The sequence below is a fragment of the Stegostoma tigrinum genome, chromosome 9, assembly GCF_030684315.1.
Source record: "Stegostoma tigrinum isolate sSteTig4 chromosome 9, sSteTig4.hap1, whole genome shotgun sequence".
NCBI lineage: Eukaryota > Metazoa > Chordata > Chondrichthyes > Orectolobiformes > Stegostomatidae > Stegostoma > Stegostoma tigrinum.
The window spans coordinates 25780131-25799025 of NC_081362.1; the positions used below are offsets into that span (position 1 = coordinate 25780131).

Here is an 18895-nt window from a genome sequence, read left to right on the forward strand (position 1 = left end):
GGTGATGATAGCAGACATCACTGGACCAGAACAGATCAGTGCATGCATAGCTGACGTTACGATGTTTCATGTGTACCAACATTACATTGGTTATACATGCACCGATGGCTTTGAGGCCAAAGTTCCAGAAGCTGTGGCAAAGGCTATGGGGGTGGGGACAAGGGCAAGAAGAAGATACTAAGGCTGGGAGCTGTAGCAATGCTCACAGAATAGTAGTGAGAGAGATGATGTCTCTGGGTCACATTTGGACTTAGTTGGGGTGGGGGTGGGTGTGCAGAGAGGGAGAAGAGTGTCAACAGTACTGAGGACTTCTCATCATTCCATTACTGAACATCTAAGGGCTAACTTGATAGATGTTGTAGCCTCTCTCTCAGCAGTGACATAGCATTGCCAGGGATAGTTTTTGCCAGTGCAAAGAGGAAGTTACTAGTACAGATGCTCCTTCTTATTGAGAAGGGAGTATAATGCCAGGAGGACCCCACAGGGACACATAGACATTCCAGCAGTTTGTTATTAAGACATTCCAGAGGTGTTCTGGTCCTCCGCCACCCCATTGTCTGTGGCCCTCGTGCCTACAAATGTTCAAGCTGGGGAGGGTGAGCCAACATCTGAACAGGAGACTCACAGTAGCCTGGGTCTTCTAGACATTAGGGAATGACTACTCAAGTCTTCAAAGTCACCAGCGTGTTCCACACAGCAGGCTCCTTCCATCCCAGCAGCAGAATAGATCTGCACCTATGCGTAGCAAGCAATAAAGAAGGACCATACAGAGGGCATATCAGTGGAATGGATACGCAACCAATTTTCAAATACACTCCTTCTGTAAATATATATTCACACGCATTGTTATAACATGTGCTGCAGTTTTCTTGTACCAAACGACTGTTTTAAGTTCCTGAATCTGACATATGTGAAGCATCTTCAAACATCAGAAGGATGCAATGCATTACAAGCATCAAACACTGATTATTCTCTCATAGTTCACCTCTCACACTCACCTTAAGGGAGAGGTGAAATATATGTGATGATTCCACGCATTTCACAAGAGAAAGGTTTGTCCTGTTTCTGTCCCTCTCAAAGGAACACTGCAACATTTGATTTATTGAGATGGCCAATGGTCAATTCATATGTGAATATTTACTTTTGCTCAACACTCTGAGCTAAATAAGTACACAAAGAAAACAAGTAACAAGAATTGACCTTTTTGGAGACAAAAGTAATAAACTGCAACACCAACTAAAACAGTTGTTTTAAAGAATTTGTTCATGGGATATGGGCATCATTGACATTTATTATCCATTCCTAATTGCAATGCAGAAGGTAAAGTAAACCACATGAAATCACTGCAGCCCATTGGTTATAGAGCCAGCCAGAGTGCTGTTAAGAAGGAAGTTTCAAAATTTTGACCCAATGACATTCAGTCAGATAATGATAATATAGTTCCATGTCAGGATAGTGTGTTTGGAGGGTAAAATCGAAGGTGGTAGAATTCCTATGCATCAGCTGCCTTTGTCTGACCTGCCCTTGTAGCCACCGTATTTATATTTTAAATTTCAGGTCAATGGTAATCCCTAGGACCTTAATAGTGGGTGATTTAGCAATGGCTGTATCATTGAATGTCAAGGGGCAATAATTAGATTATTTCTTGTTGAAGATGGTCATTGCCTGGTACTCGTGTGGTGCATTTGCAACTTGCCACTTTTCAACCAAAACCTGAATGTTGTCTAGGTCTTGCTGTATATGGACACTGATTGCTTCAATTATTGAACTGGTTAGAGACTTCCTACCTACAAATTGTAATGCCATTTGAGCAGTTGGCATCAAATGTTGTGTCCTACTCATTTTGAACTTAGACACTGAAGCAGTCAGTGTCTGAGTCAAAATGGATAAGACACGACACTGAATGCCAACTGCTGAAATGACATTACAATTTGCAAGTTGAAAGTCTCCAATTAGTTCAATAACCCTGGAAACATCTAGCTATTGAGTTTGTCTCTGCCCTCTTGGCTTCTCTGGTCCATTGCGTTTTCGTCCTCTTGATAAATGCTTATGTGCCATAATGTAACCCTTACCTTCCTGCTCAGAGGAATCTTGTCTCTCCTGTATTTCCTCCTCATGAGACCATAAGAAACAGGATCAGGGGTAAGTTATTTGGCCACATAAGCCTGCTCTGTCATGCTATTGAATCATAGCTGATTATCCTCATTATTTCCATTGTGGTCTATGACTTCTAGGTGTTCACCCTCTGCCAGCTGCTCCATGACATCCTTGACCAAGACACCAGGGAGGCAACATACCTTTTTGGAGTCAGGTCTATGGCCACAGAAATGACTGCTATTCCGCTAATTATTGATTTACCCATTACAGTTGCCCTTGTACACTTCATCTCACCAAACTGTGCAGTTTGTGGTGCCACAAACTTGGCTCTTGCTTCATTTCTCTTCTAGAATGGCATGTAAATGATTGAGAACTTAATAAATCTAACCCAATAACATATGATCATTGGTTTTAATACAAAATATTGAGTGCAGTTGACCTCTCATTTGTATTCTGTAAATTTAGGAGACATACATTTCCTAACTTCGTAATTATTTGTAAGCTGAATTGTTCATAACTGTAAATCATAATCCAATTTTTATTTCATACTTTATTTTTGCTTTAATTTTCATCTATAATTACATTAGGAGTTATAGGGGTCAGTTAGCTTCACTGGCTGAACAGCTGGTTTGCAATGCAGACTGATGCCAACAGCATGGGTTCAATTCCCATACCAGCTGAAGTTACAATGAAGAACTCTCAATCTCTCCCTTTGCCTGAGGTGCGGCCTCCCTCAAGTAAAACCACCACCAGATGTCTCTCTTACTTTGTTTTATTTTACTTTACTTTATTACAATTATTTGTTTTAGTTGTATCATTATCACAATTATGAGCCTGTTGCCAGAATGACCTTTCAAAAAAAGCAATTATTTAATATAAAACAAAAGAAATGCTGATGCTGTAAATCAGGAACAATAACAAAGATTATTTAATATACCCTTCCTTTGATTTGGTGGCCAAACTGAATGCAGTACTGCAGATGGAGTGTCACTAAAGCTCTGTACAGCCCAGAAAATGGTCCACACCTTTGCATTCCAATGCCTCAAGACAGAAATCAATATTCCACAAGTTTTTTGATCACTTTTTTTAGTAGTACTGCACTTTTAGGATGTATAGCTCCTCTATAGTTTCTGGTCTCTCACCACTAAGTAACAAACAGCTAAATCTTTTATTGATACAAAACAAGTAATCACATTTTTCTAACACTAAACATCACCTGCCACCATTATATCCCTTCCAACGTTTCTGCTACCAATAGTAAAACACACAGTACTTTCCAAGCCCATCTTCAAATTTTGACATCAACCTTCTATTTTTTAAATCTAAATCATTTAGTATAAATGACAAAAATCTGAGGCTCCATTCTCTTCTCCTTAAGCAGCCCTTCAGGACCGAGGAAGACTTTTATTCTACTCCAGTGTTCTAGGTCGTGAGATGAGTACACAGTCCATTGCTGGATCTGCACACCCTACCACAGGTGGGACAGGTGATGTTTGAAGAGACAATTGAAAAGGATGTTCAGATTTTCAGCTCCATGTGCTGTTTATGCTTGTTCTCTACTTGGGACTACCAGGAAGCTCAAAATGATTGCATTTTCATGGATGCTTCTCCCACATCTTTGGGCAGTCTTGGGAAAGGTATTCCCACAAATTAGAGGGGATGTTGCATTTTTTTTTAAATAAGGAAGACTTAAGGACGTCCTTGACATATTTTCTCTGACCTCCTGGTAAGCATTAGTTGTGACCAAGCTCAGAGTAGCGAACCTCTTTTGGGTATTCAAACACCTGGCACTGGTTCACAACCCTGAGAACGTTACTTGTCACATACCACCAATGAGAATATGTTTTCTGCATCTCTTTACTGCCTTGCTTCCCAAAAAAATGAACATGTCGCAATGTTGCCTCTAATTTATGTTACCTCTTATATTTGTTAAGAATCCTGTGTCAACCTTATGAAATGCCTCTGAAAGACCATATAGACATTCAGAAATGCTCCACTATTTGCCATGCTAGTGATATTCTCAAAAAGTTCAACTGTTGTAAGTGAGACAGCATGCAGATATGAGGCTTCTGACAGAGGCAGGGTTGTACAACCAAACCGCTCAGGTACGCAAAGATGGCAAGTTAAATTATCGATGAATTCTGTCTTCTTCCCTTTAAATGGTGTGTTTGTGAGATAGATAATTTATGTGATGGAGGGTAATGTATCATTAACATGGTTTCTAGAACAATTTGGAGGAGGAAATTAATAGAAGAATTGGTCTTTTTCTTGAGGATGGGAATTCTTCCAGAAATTGACTGAAGAGTTTTCCATTAGACATATTAAAACTTCTGATAATTAGAATTAGGTGCAGAGATAGATGTGAAAGTAATGATAAAAGCACAGCATTAAATTAGTTGATTGCATGACATTAAATATACAATTCTCACCTAAAACCAGAAGAGGCAACCCCTTCCAGATTCCTGACAGTCGGTATACAATGAATGGGGCAGCAATCCCTCCAATGTCACACAGTGATGAGCACACTGAAACACCAAAGTTCCTGTTTTTAAAAAAATGTTGTTTACTGGCACAGAAATTAGTTTCCCATTTCACAAGCACTAAGTATTTCCAACAAATCAGATTTTGCTATTACAGTATAGTTCAAGAAAATGGATCCCTTACACTGATAATCCAGAAGATTAAGATGTATAGGACACATGCTGGCTGCAAGTTTTCACAATTGGCTTGCTCATAGAAGACAGAGTATAGAGGTTCAAGGGTGAGGCTTGGGGCTCTGTGATCAGTGGTGTTCCAGAGGGATCCATATTGGGACTGCTGCTTGTTGTGATATGTACAAGTGATTTGTACGAAAATGTGGATGGGTGGGTTAGTAAGTTTAAAGACAATACAAAGATCAGTGGAGCTATGGATAGTGTTGAAGATTGTCAAAGATAACAGCAGGATATAAATTTGTTGTAGATACACATGGAAAAATGGCAGATAGAGTTTAATATGGGTAAGTGTGTGGTGTTACATGTTGGAAGATCAAATATTAAGGAAAAGTATACAGTTTTATAACTTTTTTTATATAGTTTTTTTTTAAATACAGTTTTATTAAAAAAAAGGGACCTGAACAGCACTGATGTACAGAGGGATCTTGGGGTTCAAATCCATAGCTCCCTGAAAGTGGCTACACAAACAGATAGGGTGCTAAAGGAGGCATATAGTACGCTTGTCTTTATTGGTCAGGGAATTGAGTACACAGGTCAGGACGTCATGTTGCAGGAGTATAAGGTTAAGCCACACTTAAGAGTATTGCATTTTGTTCTGGTTGCTACATTACAGGAAGGATTTGGAGGCTTTGGAGATGATGCAGAAGAGGTTTACCAGAATCCTACCTGGATTAGAGGGTATGAGCTACAAGAGGAAGCTAGTAAAACCCAGTTTGTTATCTCTGGAGCAGTGGAGGCTGAGGGAAGATTTGATAGAAGGCCATAAAATTATGAGATGCATAGATAGTATTGTCAGAATCTTTATTCCAGAGTTGAAATGACTAATTCTAGGGGGCATGCATTTATGGTGCGAGGGGTAAAGTTCAAAGGAGATGTGAGAAGCAAGTTAATTTACACCGAGTTTGGTAGGAGTTTGGAACACTACCAAATGTGGTGATGGAGGCAGATATGACAGGGTTGTTTGAGGAACTTTTAGATAAGCACACAAATATGCAAGGAATGAGGGATATAAACCATAGACAGGCAGAAGGGATTAGTTTAATTTGGCGTCGTGTTCGGCACTATATCATTGGCCAAAGGGCCTGTTTCTGTGCTGTACAGTTCTATGTTGATGCTCAGTGTGGTCAATAACTGAATTAGAGCTATATTTGTATTCAGAACCATTGATGAACTTCTGTTAATGTAGAGAACACCTGTTCAGTACACACCTTATAAATGTTGGGTATAGTTCAGTATTTACAAATATCACCATTTCGATGCACATAGTAATTCCTAATTTACCCACAAAGGCTATTGCGGTTGCCAACCAACTAATATCTGAAATGGAAAATTAAAACACAAGTACAATTTATCAATATTGCATTTTCTGAAACAGAATCAAGTAATCATTTGTAACTAGTTATGGTTGTTTAGAGATTTAAATGAACTAATTGCATTTCTACAAGATGTTACAATTATTCTTTGGGTCAAACTAGACAGGTACTGGTTCCAGGCAGGTAGTGTGCCCTGTGAGATTGCAGCGAGTACGAGTTGGTGCAGTTACTATCCTGAGTAATGAAAGAACCATCTCCATGTTTGTTTGGAAAAACACAAAGTAGAGCTGACTTGACAGGTGGACAGCTTTTAACAGGCCATGAGAAGCACGTCAATTGTTTTGTGACACCAAAAGGATTGGTTACTGACTTCAAAAAGGGCCCTGCGTTTTCTAAACAGTAGAGTAATTGTGACAACACAACAGTCCATTACTGCAGTTGCATAACAAGAATTAATCATGGAGGAAATACATGTCTTATGACCTTCTAGGGGCAGCACGATGGCACAGTGGTTAGCACTGCAGCCTCACAGCAACAGGGACCCAGGCTCGATTCCAGCCTCAGGCGACTGTCTGTGCAGAGTTTGCACATTCTCCCTGTGTCTGCGTGGGTTTCCTCCGGACGCTCCGGTTTCCTCCCACAGTCCAAAGATGTGCAGGCTAGGTGGCTTGGCCATGTTAAATTGCCCGTAGTGTTCAGGGGTGTGTGGGATGTTCCAAGGGGCGGTGTGGACTTGTTGGGCCGAAGGGCCTGTTTCCACACTGTAGGGAATCAAATCTAATCTAATCTTGATGTTCTGAGTTATAATGCATTGATGCATCTTCTCACTTTTCTAAAAAGAAGTTAGTTGCATATTGATGTCTGTTTCTTCACCAGAATATGACCAGAGATGAGTACCTTCGGTCACTTGGAGAAATTGGAGAAGTTAGGATAATTCTGCTCAGAGTAAGAACACTTTAGGTGAGATTTCATACATGTATTTGAAATTGTGAAAACTATTAATATGGTGAATGAATGGGAAAGACCTGCTTCTATCAGAAGGGCAGTCAGGAGCCAGGGGAAACAGTAGCTAAGATAATTGAGAAAACCATGACGGAAGAGAATAGGAGATTTTTTTTAAATAGTGAATTTTTAGGATTGTAAGGTTAAAAAAAATAGGAGCAGGAGGGAGACATTTGGCCCTATCGAGCCTGCTCTGCCATGTTAACATCATGGTTGATCTGATTGTGACTTTAACTTAACATTTTTGCCTGTCCCCCAAACGTGACTCAATCTATCATTAAAATCTGTCTAACATACCCTTGAGTTTATTCAATGATCTGAAATGCACTGACTAAAAAAGATGGTAGCAGCAGATTAAATAACCACATTCAAAAGGAAATTTTATAAACATTTGAAAATAAAAAAAGTACAGACCACGAAAAATCAGAGTAATGGGACAAAAGAGAAGCTTTTATGGAGGTCTGAAACAAAGATTATGGGTTCAATTCCTTTGTTCTGTGCTGTAACATTTTATCCCATTGGCATGACAGACACCTAATCAAGTTCATTAGTCTGGGACTGGATAAGAACCCCAGTCCTAACTATAATACTTACTTTCGGGTATGAATGCAGCTATTAGACAAGTGCCCCCTGACAACAGACCACCTGCTGCAAATGGAAGACGCCGTCCAATCCGCTCAATGGTTAAAAGGATGAGAATTGCTGCCGGGATTTCTACTGCTCCCGAAATGAAGAAGTCAAGGTAAATATTTCCTCCCAGAGTTCCCAAACGCATAATGAGACCTTGGTACACCAACGTAATAGCGAACCTGTAATGAAGTTGCATACAAGTTAGTTCAGTGGCAACTTAACAGAATCAAGACCATTCTAGAAGACTGTGTGCCACTGTTAAGATAACAGTCTATATGTCATTGCTAAGATCATTATGTCACAGTAAGAAAAACATTTTGGTATCATGATGAATGAAATATGAACATTTTCTTCCTACTGCATGTGTGTTCAGGCAACCAAGTTGGAGAAACCTCAACAGGAATCATCCTCTGATGAAGGGTCTAGGCCCGAAACGTCAGCTTTTGTGCTCCTGAGATGCTGCTTGGCCTGCTGTGTTCATCCAGCCTCACATTTTGTTGTCTTGGATTCTCCAGCATCTGCAGTTCCCATTATCTCTAGGAATCATCCATATTCAGGCTGGAATTTACCCAGCAGCCTGATGGAAATCATCAGCAGGTAAAGGACTATCAAACAAGTGTCCTGTTTATAAGGTTGTTTTGTGTAATCCTGCGATTCTTAGAACTAGACACTTAGGCAGTGATTTTGTAAATGCCAGATTACGCTGTGCATATAGGTGAAAACTGCATTGGGAGAAATAATTTAATTGAATATCTGCATTTAAACATTTTATGTCAGAGTGAAACACAAGAATAAGATGGTTAGAGATTGAATTTCAAAAGAATATACAAAATCAAAATGTAGACATTTTGCCATCCTTCCTTCATTTGTTGACCTAGAATCACTGTAGAATTTCATGATAGGAGAATGAATGAGAACAGCCAACAAATGCTTCAAGCTATCCTTAACAACAGGTTCACAGAGCACAATACCTGCAGAGAACAGGTCCATTCAATAAAGTTGAATGAAGGATTGCTAATTCTTTGACATTGCTATCATAAAGATGAACTTAAAGCTGACTTCAAGATAATCACACAATACAGTCCATGGTTTTGACAAAAACGGTCATGACAAAATGCAGGAAAAGATTATCCGGTCCATCGAATGTGAACCATTTGGCGATGGTATTAACTTCTACATCCACATCAACATGTGTGAATCATCTGGACATTTTTTGGACTAATGTGAATCATTCATTTACCTCCCCACTATTACAATCTCTGAAAGAAGACAAACCTTCCTGTTGTGGAGACAGAAAGGACAGCTGATGCTGGGAGCTGGAAAAGCACAGCAGGCCAGACAGCAGAGTAGCAGATAAGTCAATATTTTAGGTCAGAACCCTTCTTCAGGACTGGGGAGGGAGAGGGAAACTCAGAAATAAATAGAGGGGGAATGGGGCTGCTGGGAGAGAAGGTGAGATGGACATAGGTGGGTGCAAGCTGGGCATTATTGTGGTTGGCCAGTGGGAAGGGTGGAACAGATATGTGAGTCAGAAGATGGACAGGTGGAGGGAGGAGAAGTTTTAACACTGGTGAAATCAATATTCAGGCTATTGGGCTGTAAGCTCCCAAGGTGAAATATTAGGTGTTGTTCCTCCAGTTTGTGTTTGTCCTCACTCTGACAGTGCATGAGGCCAAGAATGGACATGCCACCAGGAGAGTGGGAGAGGGAAGCTAAAGTGAATAGCAACCAGAAGGTCAGGCTGGTTGGCACGTGCAGAGCAGAGATGCTCCGTGAACCGATCCCCAAGTCTGTGTTTGGTCTCCCAGATGTAGAGGAGACCACATCAGAAGCAACGGATACAGTAGATAAAGTTAGATGAAGTACAGGTGAATCTCTGCTCGATTTGGAAGGTTTGTTTGGGGTCTTGAATTGACATGACAGGGGAGGTGGAAGGGCAGTGTTGCACCCCCGTGGCTACAGGGAGAGGTACAGGGTGTGGAAGAGGGGTTGGTGGGGATTGTGGAGCTGATGAGGGAGTTGCAGAATGAATGGTCTCTGCTGAAAGCTTCTCGTTTGTCCCATTACTTTGATTTTTTTGATAGTGGGGTCTGATTGTACGTGGCAGAAATTTCAGAGGATGCGTGGTATTCAGAGGTTTGTGAAGGTAGTACGTGAGGACTATGAGGGCTCTATCCTTATTGTTGTTGGAGGGAGAGTGTCTGAGAGCACAGGAAGTGGAGGAGATGTGTTTGAGGACATCCTTAATAACAGAGAAGGGGAAACTAGGTCCCTGAAGTTGGAGGATATCTGGGAAATCCTAGAATAGAACCCTGGGTTAATCTTGTGATGATATCACAAAATTGCACCACAATGGACATTAAAAAGTACAATCTGGGCAGAGTTAGTTGGTTAGGTCAAAGATAGAAGATAGATAGTGTTCAATGAATAGTCTCCTAACACTGCAAAGATAAGATTAGAGTCTGGTAAATCCCAGATCACTATGAATAATTGTGTTTAGTATTAACATACAATAATCAAAGAAGACTAAGCCTGAAGACAGTTCTTGACCTTGCCATCTGCTCTACCAGTGTGTCTTGAACCTAACTCTTGGTGGGCAGAAAACCACGCAATGAAAGATGATGACAGCAGTGGAATCCACTGCTTTGAAAATCGTGACAGTGAAGAACAAGAAACAGACTAAAATATCAATAAAGAATCAAAGAACTAAAAGAAATTATTTCTCCAAAAAAAAATTGGCACAAACGAAGACCAGTGAGAAACCAGAAGTACTATTGAGCTGAATAGCTGTGGCAAATTAAACAGAAACTTCCAGCAGAGAAGACACTGAAGTCGCCAATTATTAAAAAGCTAGGGGAAACAAAGTTAAGGGAAAATAAAAATTAACGTGAACACTAAAACCCATTATGAGCCAAGATGATAGATTCAGATCAAGCACCTATTAAAGGAGACTAATTACTGGACTTGCAAAGCAGATTCAATTGCAGAAGAAAATAAAAGCCCTGAAAAACTAGGCTGAGAGGAAGAATTAAGATATCTGTCAGTGTTTAACAGCTTTATATTGTTTACTCAATAGCAGATTTGTCAATGCGCAAGTTAAAATTATTCAGAAAGAGATTGAATAGATGTTAATTAAAAATAAATCATAAATAAGTACAATTTCTTGATATCAGATGTTTCAGAGACCGAGAGATTTTAGTTAAATCCTTATTATTTTGGCAGTTTGGGTGAGTACCACAATTATAATTCAGTAGTTAAGAAATGTTTAGTTTAATTGTTAAAACGTGGCATTGGAGGCATTATCAAAACTAATGTGAAAATATCTTAGATGTGAAAAAAATCAGTGCAAACATTGCCAATGACAGCCATCGTTTATACTGTCAAAAACTTTTCATCGAATCTTACTGATTGAAGCTATTTTCTTGAGAAAGTTCCTATCCACAGATGTTTTTGAAAATCCTTCAGCCATTTTGGAAAGAAAGATTTAATTCATCGTTGTGAAGACACTGTAGTGGAAAGGAAAGGCAAGCTTCTCATTAGTGTATATCAGAGTAAGGATATCTTGCTGTAGTTATACAGGCGGCACCTTGAGTATTGTGTGCAGTTTTGGTCTCCTTGTCTAAGGACGGACATTCTTGCTACTCAGGAAGTCCAGCAAAGAGGTGATTCCCAGCATGACAAGACTGACATATGAGTGAAGATTGAATCAACTGGACTTGTACTTGCTGGAATTTTCGAAGAATGAAGTGGGATCTCATAGAAACATATAAAATGCTAATGGGACTTGACAGGCTAGATGCAGGAAGCATGTTCCTGACAGTGGGGAAGTCTAGAATTAAGGGTCATAGCCTAATAATAAGGGTAAGCTATTCAGGTCTGAGATGAGGAAGAATTTCTTCACTTGGAGTTGTGAACCTGTGGAATTCTTTCCCACAGGAAGCTGATGGGGCCAGATGATTAGACATATTCAAGATGGAGCTGGACATGGCCCTTGCAGCTAAAGGAATCAAGGAGTATGGAGAGAAAGTGGGAATGAGATGCTGTGATTGTATGATCGGCCATGATTTCATTGAATGGTGGTGCAGGCTTGAAGGGCCAAATGGCCTTCTCTTGCACCCATTTTTTATGTTGCCAAGTTTCAATGTTTCTAAATTTGAGCAACTCAACCGTCTACCTTAAGTCAGTTGTGAAACTTCAATGGTGAGTATAATGTATCTAGGTGTGGAGAGAAATGCTAAATGAACATGATGGGTTTTCTTCTAAAATCAAAGATTTTCACATTCTTAATATTGGCTTTCATTCTTCAAATACATTGCATGTATTATATAGAGCAGTTTATTTTCTCCAAAAGTCTCCTAAAATCAAATATTTATAGAAATAAAATCTCACCAGTTAAACATCAAGATAAAGGTGTGTTTCCTCATCTGAGGAGTCCGTACCAGCTCTACAAAGGAAGGACGATCTAAGTCCTCACTGCGTTCTTCAACTATCTGTGGAAGAGGAAAGTCATGCCTCAATCTATAAATCTTCAATTAACGAAAGCACCAACCAATAGAAAACAATGTGCATAGGGCTGTTCTGACTGTTACCAGATTATAATACTGACCAATTACTGACCAAGAAGACAACACAAGATATTGTATTATAGGTCCCTTCTCAAGCACTCTTTATTTACTAATACCACGTTCTCATTCATTTCTAATTCTTTTACTAACTACTCACCAGTGCACTATGTTTACTGTACCATGTTTCATTCATTCACCATAAAACTGTGATTTTGTAGTACATTTTATTATTATAAAGATAGACTAAATTAAAACATCCCTTCCAACCTATTCCTGCTTCTTTACACCTTTCAATTCTTATCGACTCCATGCTGCAAGTAGTTTTAGATCTGTTTCTATATCAAAAGGCTACCCCTAAATAAGTGCTAATATCATAACCTATTCAGAACAACGCTATTCCTGCCATCGTGTCTCCTGACTCACCCAAAACTATGGAAAGATTACAATATTAATCAGCTCCTTAGCAACCATTTCCCGGGACTTGAATAGGTTGCGAAACATCAAACAAGTTTCCTCCACTAGCACGTTTCTGTTAAAAATGTATTAAATAGGGCCGCTATCCCCCTTTTCAGAAAGTTTCTATCAAAACAGTGTTTCTGTGAAAGAACTGTCAAACTGCTGATAGTAAATAAAATCTTACGACCCGGCTGTAGTAATCAGTTTACTATCCTCTATACGTAATTTATTAAGTACATGCATAATTTATAACTTACTTAGATCATATAGGTCTAGAACTTTTTACTAACATTTACTAACTTAGAAGATAAAAGGACCAACATCTCAATTATGCAAGTAGACTGGAAAGACATTCCATTCCCATCAGGAATAACAGCCAGCATTTAAATGTTGTGCAAACTTTTATGTACAATACATACAACTATGTAACTCTATAGTGCTAAAATTTTAATGTAAGTACGTTTTGCATATACAGAGGCTACTGTAAAACTGTACTTGGGATTCCATCACTGCTTCAAACTGTGCTACTGTGGATATTGAATGAAGAGGCTATTTTCACTGCTCGCCAATTTCAATCATTATTTGAACATGATCCCACGACAAAGTGCATCGATTAGTCATTATAACACAAATTTTGATAAGAGTTGATGTTATCTCTAAAAGAATTTGAAAAACCTGCCCTTTAATAATCTCAAATCAATTCATCAGCAAAGTGCTCAAGAGTCACGTATCATACTTTAAAGAAGTCTTAATCCTATCAAGGAAAGGATAGGTGATTTCATTGAAAGGGTAATTAGGGTCTGGAACTCACTGCCTAAAATGATTGGTAGAGGCAAAAATTTGCCACATGTAAAATTAGTTGGATATGCACTCATATTGGTACAAGCTACATGGTTATAAAACAACAGCTGGAAAGTGTAATTGGAATGGATAGCTCTTTTACAGATGGCATAGTAATAATGGGCCAAATCAGTTTCTTTGTGTCATAGATTTTTGATGTATGCCTGAAGAATAATGATGTTTCTCTGTAACTGTCTATTGTTGCAGTGGTGTATCATTCAAAGTACTGATGAAATTGTCAATCTTATAAGAAATGTTGTTCTTGGGAAAAAAAAATTGGTGAGCATTAATGCCATGCCCTCACATCTTGTCATGAGTTAGGTCACTTACCTGGCATCTCATGTGAAGTTTCTGTTACCTGATGTGTATCTGGTAAATGTTTAAGCTTAACCCCGCCAACAATCCAATTATCAATGAGTGACTATCTCCCCTTGGTATCAGTGAGAAAATGGTTTTTATTAGGGTTGAGGAACTTCAATGATAACATGTCTTTTGGAGGTCATTCAAAGTCATGTGAAACCTTTCATGATGTGCTCTGTGAACCAAAAGCTGAATCAGGCTGTTCAAGAAGACTTGATTAGACAGTCAAATTAGCAGTCTAATTACAAATCCTGGAAAATGTAATTATTCCTTTTTGGCTCTAAGTCACTGCTATAACCGGAAGGATGGTACTCTTTGGACTAAAGATGGATAAGCCCACCAGTTCTTCAGTGAATGGCTTTTGCTATTTGGAGTCTAGCATTGTCTCAATGCACCACTGGGTTGTCCTTATGTTTGCAAGTTGTAAATCCACATCCCAGCTGTCTGAACTGGTGGAAAAAAAGGTATCCCTACAAAGAATGTGGAGTTCATATTAGAAAGTCTGTATACTCAAAGGATTTTATATTCGCTGAAGATACATTCCCCTAGCCACACACTCAGCTAAACAAATCTTTGAAAAGTCTATGTCATGTTTAACAATTTGTGGCAAGATATTCATAATAGTCACCTCAATTTTGTTTGAAAAACTTTTCCCATTTCTTTTTGCCATTTGCTGTATGACACTCAGGGCTTCAGTATTCTTCTTTTGAGACAGCATCCACCTGGGAGACTCTGGGATCAACCTGCAAATAGAATGCATCTAGTTCACTCTTACGCCTGAAACACTTTAGCTCTTGACTCAAATAATGGTAATCTTTACAGATGTTACCAATAGTAGGTCAGGAAGAAAAAGCTTGGAATGGTGGTTGCCAGTTGCAGATTTCTCCAGTCTGGTATGAAATAAGCCACAGATGAAAGTATCATCATCCCAGAACTGTAACACACTTGATATAAAACACCCACTGTTCTTCTGTACTGTAGTCCAACAAGTTCTGTAACTGAAACAAAATATTAGCTAACAAATCAATGATATGTTAATGCTTTGTGGTAAGAGAGAATGCACCAAAGATTCAATATTCTATTACCTGCACTAAGGAACCAAATGAAGCTGATTCCTCAGTACTACAAAATAAAGCTTCAGTAAGTTGAAAAACCAGACCAAACCTGTCATCTTGAGTTATTTTACCAACATAGGTGTTAATTTGTGGAGCTATCTAGATAGGAACATGGGCCAGAAACACAATCTCACAGTTTTATCGCAAAGAGCATGAAATGGAACATCTGACTATTTCTCTGATGTTAGTTAGCATGCTGTAGCAAACAAGTTTTGCTCAAGAACCATTACACTCTACAGCCCTTGCTCGGGTACACTGTTTTCTAATACTTAAATGGCATTTTGATTCCAGACACAGGAAACTATTGTGTGTTGGGAATTGCCATTACATTTTCAGAACATTAGTTTCATATTAACATGACTTTATCATTTAAAAGAAAATCTGGAGTGACAATTAGCTCATGGGCAGGAAATGTTACTGAGGATGTGGGGTTCTTTTTCAGATCAGCAACACATGACCAGTGGTTCCATAGGGATCCAGCTGGGACCACAACTGTTTACAATATATATTAATGACTTGGATGAAAGAAGTGAATATACTGCTAGCAAATTTGCAGTTGACACAAAAATAGGTGGAAAGGCATGGAGAGATACTAGTAAGTCAAGTAAGTGGGCAAGAAGTTACCAAATGGAGTATAATGTGGTAAAGTACAAAGGTGTTCAATTTGGAAGAGAGGACAAAAGAACAGAGTATTATTTAAGTTGAGAAAAATGCAGAAAGCTGCAATACAAAGGGACTTGGGTGCATTTGTGCACAAAACACAAAGCTAGCCTACAGGTGCAGCAGGTAATCAGGCAGGCTAATGGAATTTTGGCCTTTATTTCAAGGGGGTTGGTGTATAAGAATAGGAAAGTCTTATTGCCACTATCCAGAGTGCCAGCAAGACCACATCTGAAGTGCTGGGAGCAGTTTTGGCTCTCTTCTTTAAAATAGATGTCATTTCATTGGAAGCAGTTCAGAGAAGGTTCACTAGAATGATCCCTAGTATGGTGGGGTTCTCTTACAGAGTAAAAGGCTAAACAGGTTGGGATTCTACCCACTAGAGTTTAGAAGAATGAGAGGTGATTTCATTGAACCACGTAGGATTCTTATGGGGCTTGACAGGATAATTGCCGAGAGGATGTTTCACCTCATTGGAGAGTCTCGGACCAGAGGGCATTGTCTCAGAATAAAGGGGCACTAATTTAAGACTGAGGTGAGGAGGAATTTCTTCTCAGAAAGTTATGAGTCTTTGGAACTGCCACAGAGAGCTGTGGGGTCAGAGTCCATGTGTATATTTAAGGTTGAGATAGATAGATTCTTGATTGGCAGAACAATGAAGGGTTACAAGGAAAGTGTACATGGGGATTACTGGATCAGCTATGATCCTATTGAATAGCCGAATGATTACTCCCATTCCAATTTCTTACGAACTTATGCTCTTATATAGCTAGAGCTAATCAAATTCCCTCCTACTGTTACAATTTCATAAGTGGTATTACTGACGAGGACTTTCCATTTTTAGTTATTACAATATATTAGTAACCATACAATGACAGCAGAAAAAAAATTATTGGCTAAAGATAAAAGCTGTTAATAACTACAAAAGTTGAAAGTGTATTAATACCAAATTATATATACCATAATGAATGTTGATATGATAGCTAACATTGTTTTAATAATTTCTAATTTAATTGGCATATTTTGTACTAAAGCAAAAGTACAGCACTTCAGCAGCTATTATTGTAATAAGTGTTGATTACATTATTAACATTAAGATAGAAATATTGTTCTTACTGAAGACATATGCGCACACCCAACTTCCTTTGCTGAACAAGCCTTGTAATGTTCGGAAAATCAAAAACCAACTGTAGTTTGGCAAGAATGGTACTACAAGTCCCAGAACTGAAGTAACAAATGTTGCAAACAAGAAGCTCAATTTTCTACCGAACCTACAAGGAAATTAATTTTGTAATTAAATAATATGAGAAAATTGCCATTACATTACAAAGAGATAGTAAGAACTGCTGATGTTGGAGTCAAAGACAATGCAGTGCAGAGCTAGAGGAACACAGCAGGCCAGGCAGCATTAGAGGAGCAAGAAAGTTAATGTTTCAGGTCAGACTCTTCTTCAAAAATGAGGAGGGAGAAGGGAGCTCAGAAATAAATAGTGAGAGGAGGGTGGGGCTGGAGAAGGTAGGTGGGATGGTGATAGGTGAGTGCAGGTAGGGAATAGTGGGGATTGTTCAGTGAGGTGGGAGGAGCGGATAGGTGGGAGAGAAGATGGACAGGTTGTGTCAGGTCAAGGAGGCTGGATGAGAGGGAGGGTTGGTCATGGGATGAAGAGATTTTGAAACTGGTAAAATCCACTTTTAGGCCATTGTGCTGTAGGCTGCCAAGGCAGAATATGAGGTGTTGCTGCTTCAGTTTGCAGGTAATGTTGTTGTGACACTGGGGAAGGGCCAGGGTGGACATGTCACCCAGGGAGTGGGAGTGGGAGTGGGAGTGGAAATTGTTCGCAACTAGAAGGTGTTGTTGTTTGTTGCAAACAGAGCACAGGTGGTCTACAGAACGGCCTCTGAGTCTATGCTTGGTCTCACCAGTGTAGAGGAGGCCACATCGGGGGCAGAGGATGCAGTAGTCCACATTAATGGATGTGCAGGTGAACCCCTGTCTAATGTGGAAGGTTTGTTTGGTGCCTTAAATGGAGGTGGGAGGAGCAGGAGGAGGTGTTGTGGTTGCAGGGAAAGGTGTTGGCGTTAGTGGGGAGTGTGCAGCGGACAAGGGAGTCGCGGAAAGAGCGGTCCCTACGAAAGGCAGAGAGGGGAAAGAAATATATATTTCTTTGGTTGTGGGGTCGATTCTAGGTGGAAGAAGTGGCGGAGTACAATAGGTTGGACGTGGAGGTTGGAGGTGAGATATGTGAGGACAAGGGGGATTCTGTCTTTGTTTTTGTTGGGGGGAGAGGATGTGAGGGCAGAGGTGTGGGAAACGCAAGAGATGCGTTTGAGGGCATTTTCAACCACTGAAGTGGGGATGTTGCAGTCCTTGAAATAGTAGGATGTCTGGGATGTGCAGGAGTGGAAAGCCCCATCTTGGGAACAGATACGGTGGGTTGGAGGAATTGGGAATATGGAATAGGGAATAGGAGATCACATTCTTGCAGAAAGGCGGGTGAGAGGAAGTGTAGTCCAGGTAGCTGTAGGAGTTGGTGGGCTTGAAATAGATGTCGGTTTCGAGGCAGTCACGAGCTGGAGACAGAGAGGTCCAGGAAGGAGAGGGAGGTATTGGACATGGTCCGGGTGAATTTGAGGTTGGAGTGAAAGTCGTTACTAAAGCTGATGAACTGTTCTAGCTCTTCATGGGAGCGCGAGTCGGCACTGATACAGTCATTGATATAACACAGGAAGAGGTAGGGGATGGTGCCAGTGCAGTTGTAGAAGAGGGACTGTTCCCCATATCCTACAAAGAGGCAGGCATGGCTTGGGCCAATGCAGGTTCCCATGGCCATCCCCTAGTCTGTACGAAGTGGGACGAGTTGAAGGAGAAGTTGTTAAGGGTGAGGACGAGTTCAGTGATGCAGACAAGGGTGTCAGTGGAGGGGGACTGGTTGGACCTGCAGGAGAGGAAGAAGTGGAGGGCCTTTAGACCATCTGTGTGAGGGTTGCAAAAGTATAGGGATTGGATGTCCAAAGTGAAGATGAGGTGTTGGAGGCCAGCGATTTGGAAGTCTTGGAGGAGGTGGAAGCCATGGATGATGTCACGGACTTAGGTGAGGAGTTCCTGGACCAGGAGGGAGAAAACAGAGTCAAGGTAAGCAGATA

The 18895-nt window shown here is 40.0% G+C and overlaps 1 protein-coding gene across 5 annotated transcripts in view; it reads right to left on the reverse strand.

Moving 5' to 3' along the window:
- Nucleotides 1–18895, reverse strand: part of LOC125454557 (solute carrier family 22 member 2-like) — a 48270-nt gene that overhangs the window by 13132 nt on the left and 16243 nt on the right. For 2 of the 5 annotated variants that reach the window (XM_048535434.2, XM_048535432.2), the window contains exons 3-9: nucleotides 16869–17023; nucleotides 14807–14975; nucleotides 14606–14720; nucleotides 12146–12246; nucleotides 7721–7935; nucleotides 6020–6128; nucleotides 4527–4639 (exon numbers count right to left, since the gene is read on the reverse strand). In XM_048535434.2, coding sequence (XP_048391391.1) covers nucleotides 4527–4639; nucleotides 6020–6128; nucleotides 7721–7935; nucleotides 12146–12246; nucleotides 14606–14720; nucleotides 14807–14975; nucleotides 16869–17023 — 977 coding nt within the window. The remainder of the gene's footprint in view (nucleotides 1–4526; nucleotides 4640–6019; nucleotides 6129–7720; nucleotides 7936–12145; nucleotides 12247–14605; nucleotides 14721–14806; nucleotides 14976–16868; nucleotides 17024–18895) is intronic. The other 3 variants (XM_048535436.2, XM_048535435.2, XM_048535433.2) reach the window with 2 other exon arrangements.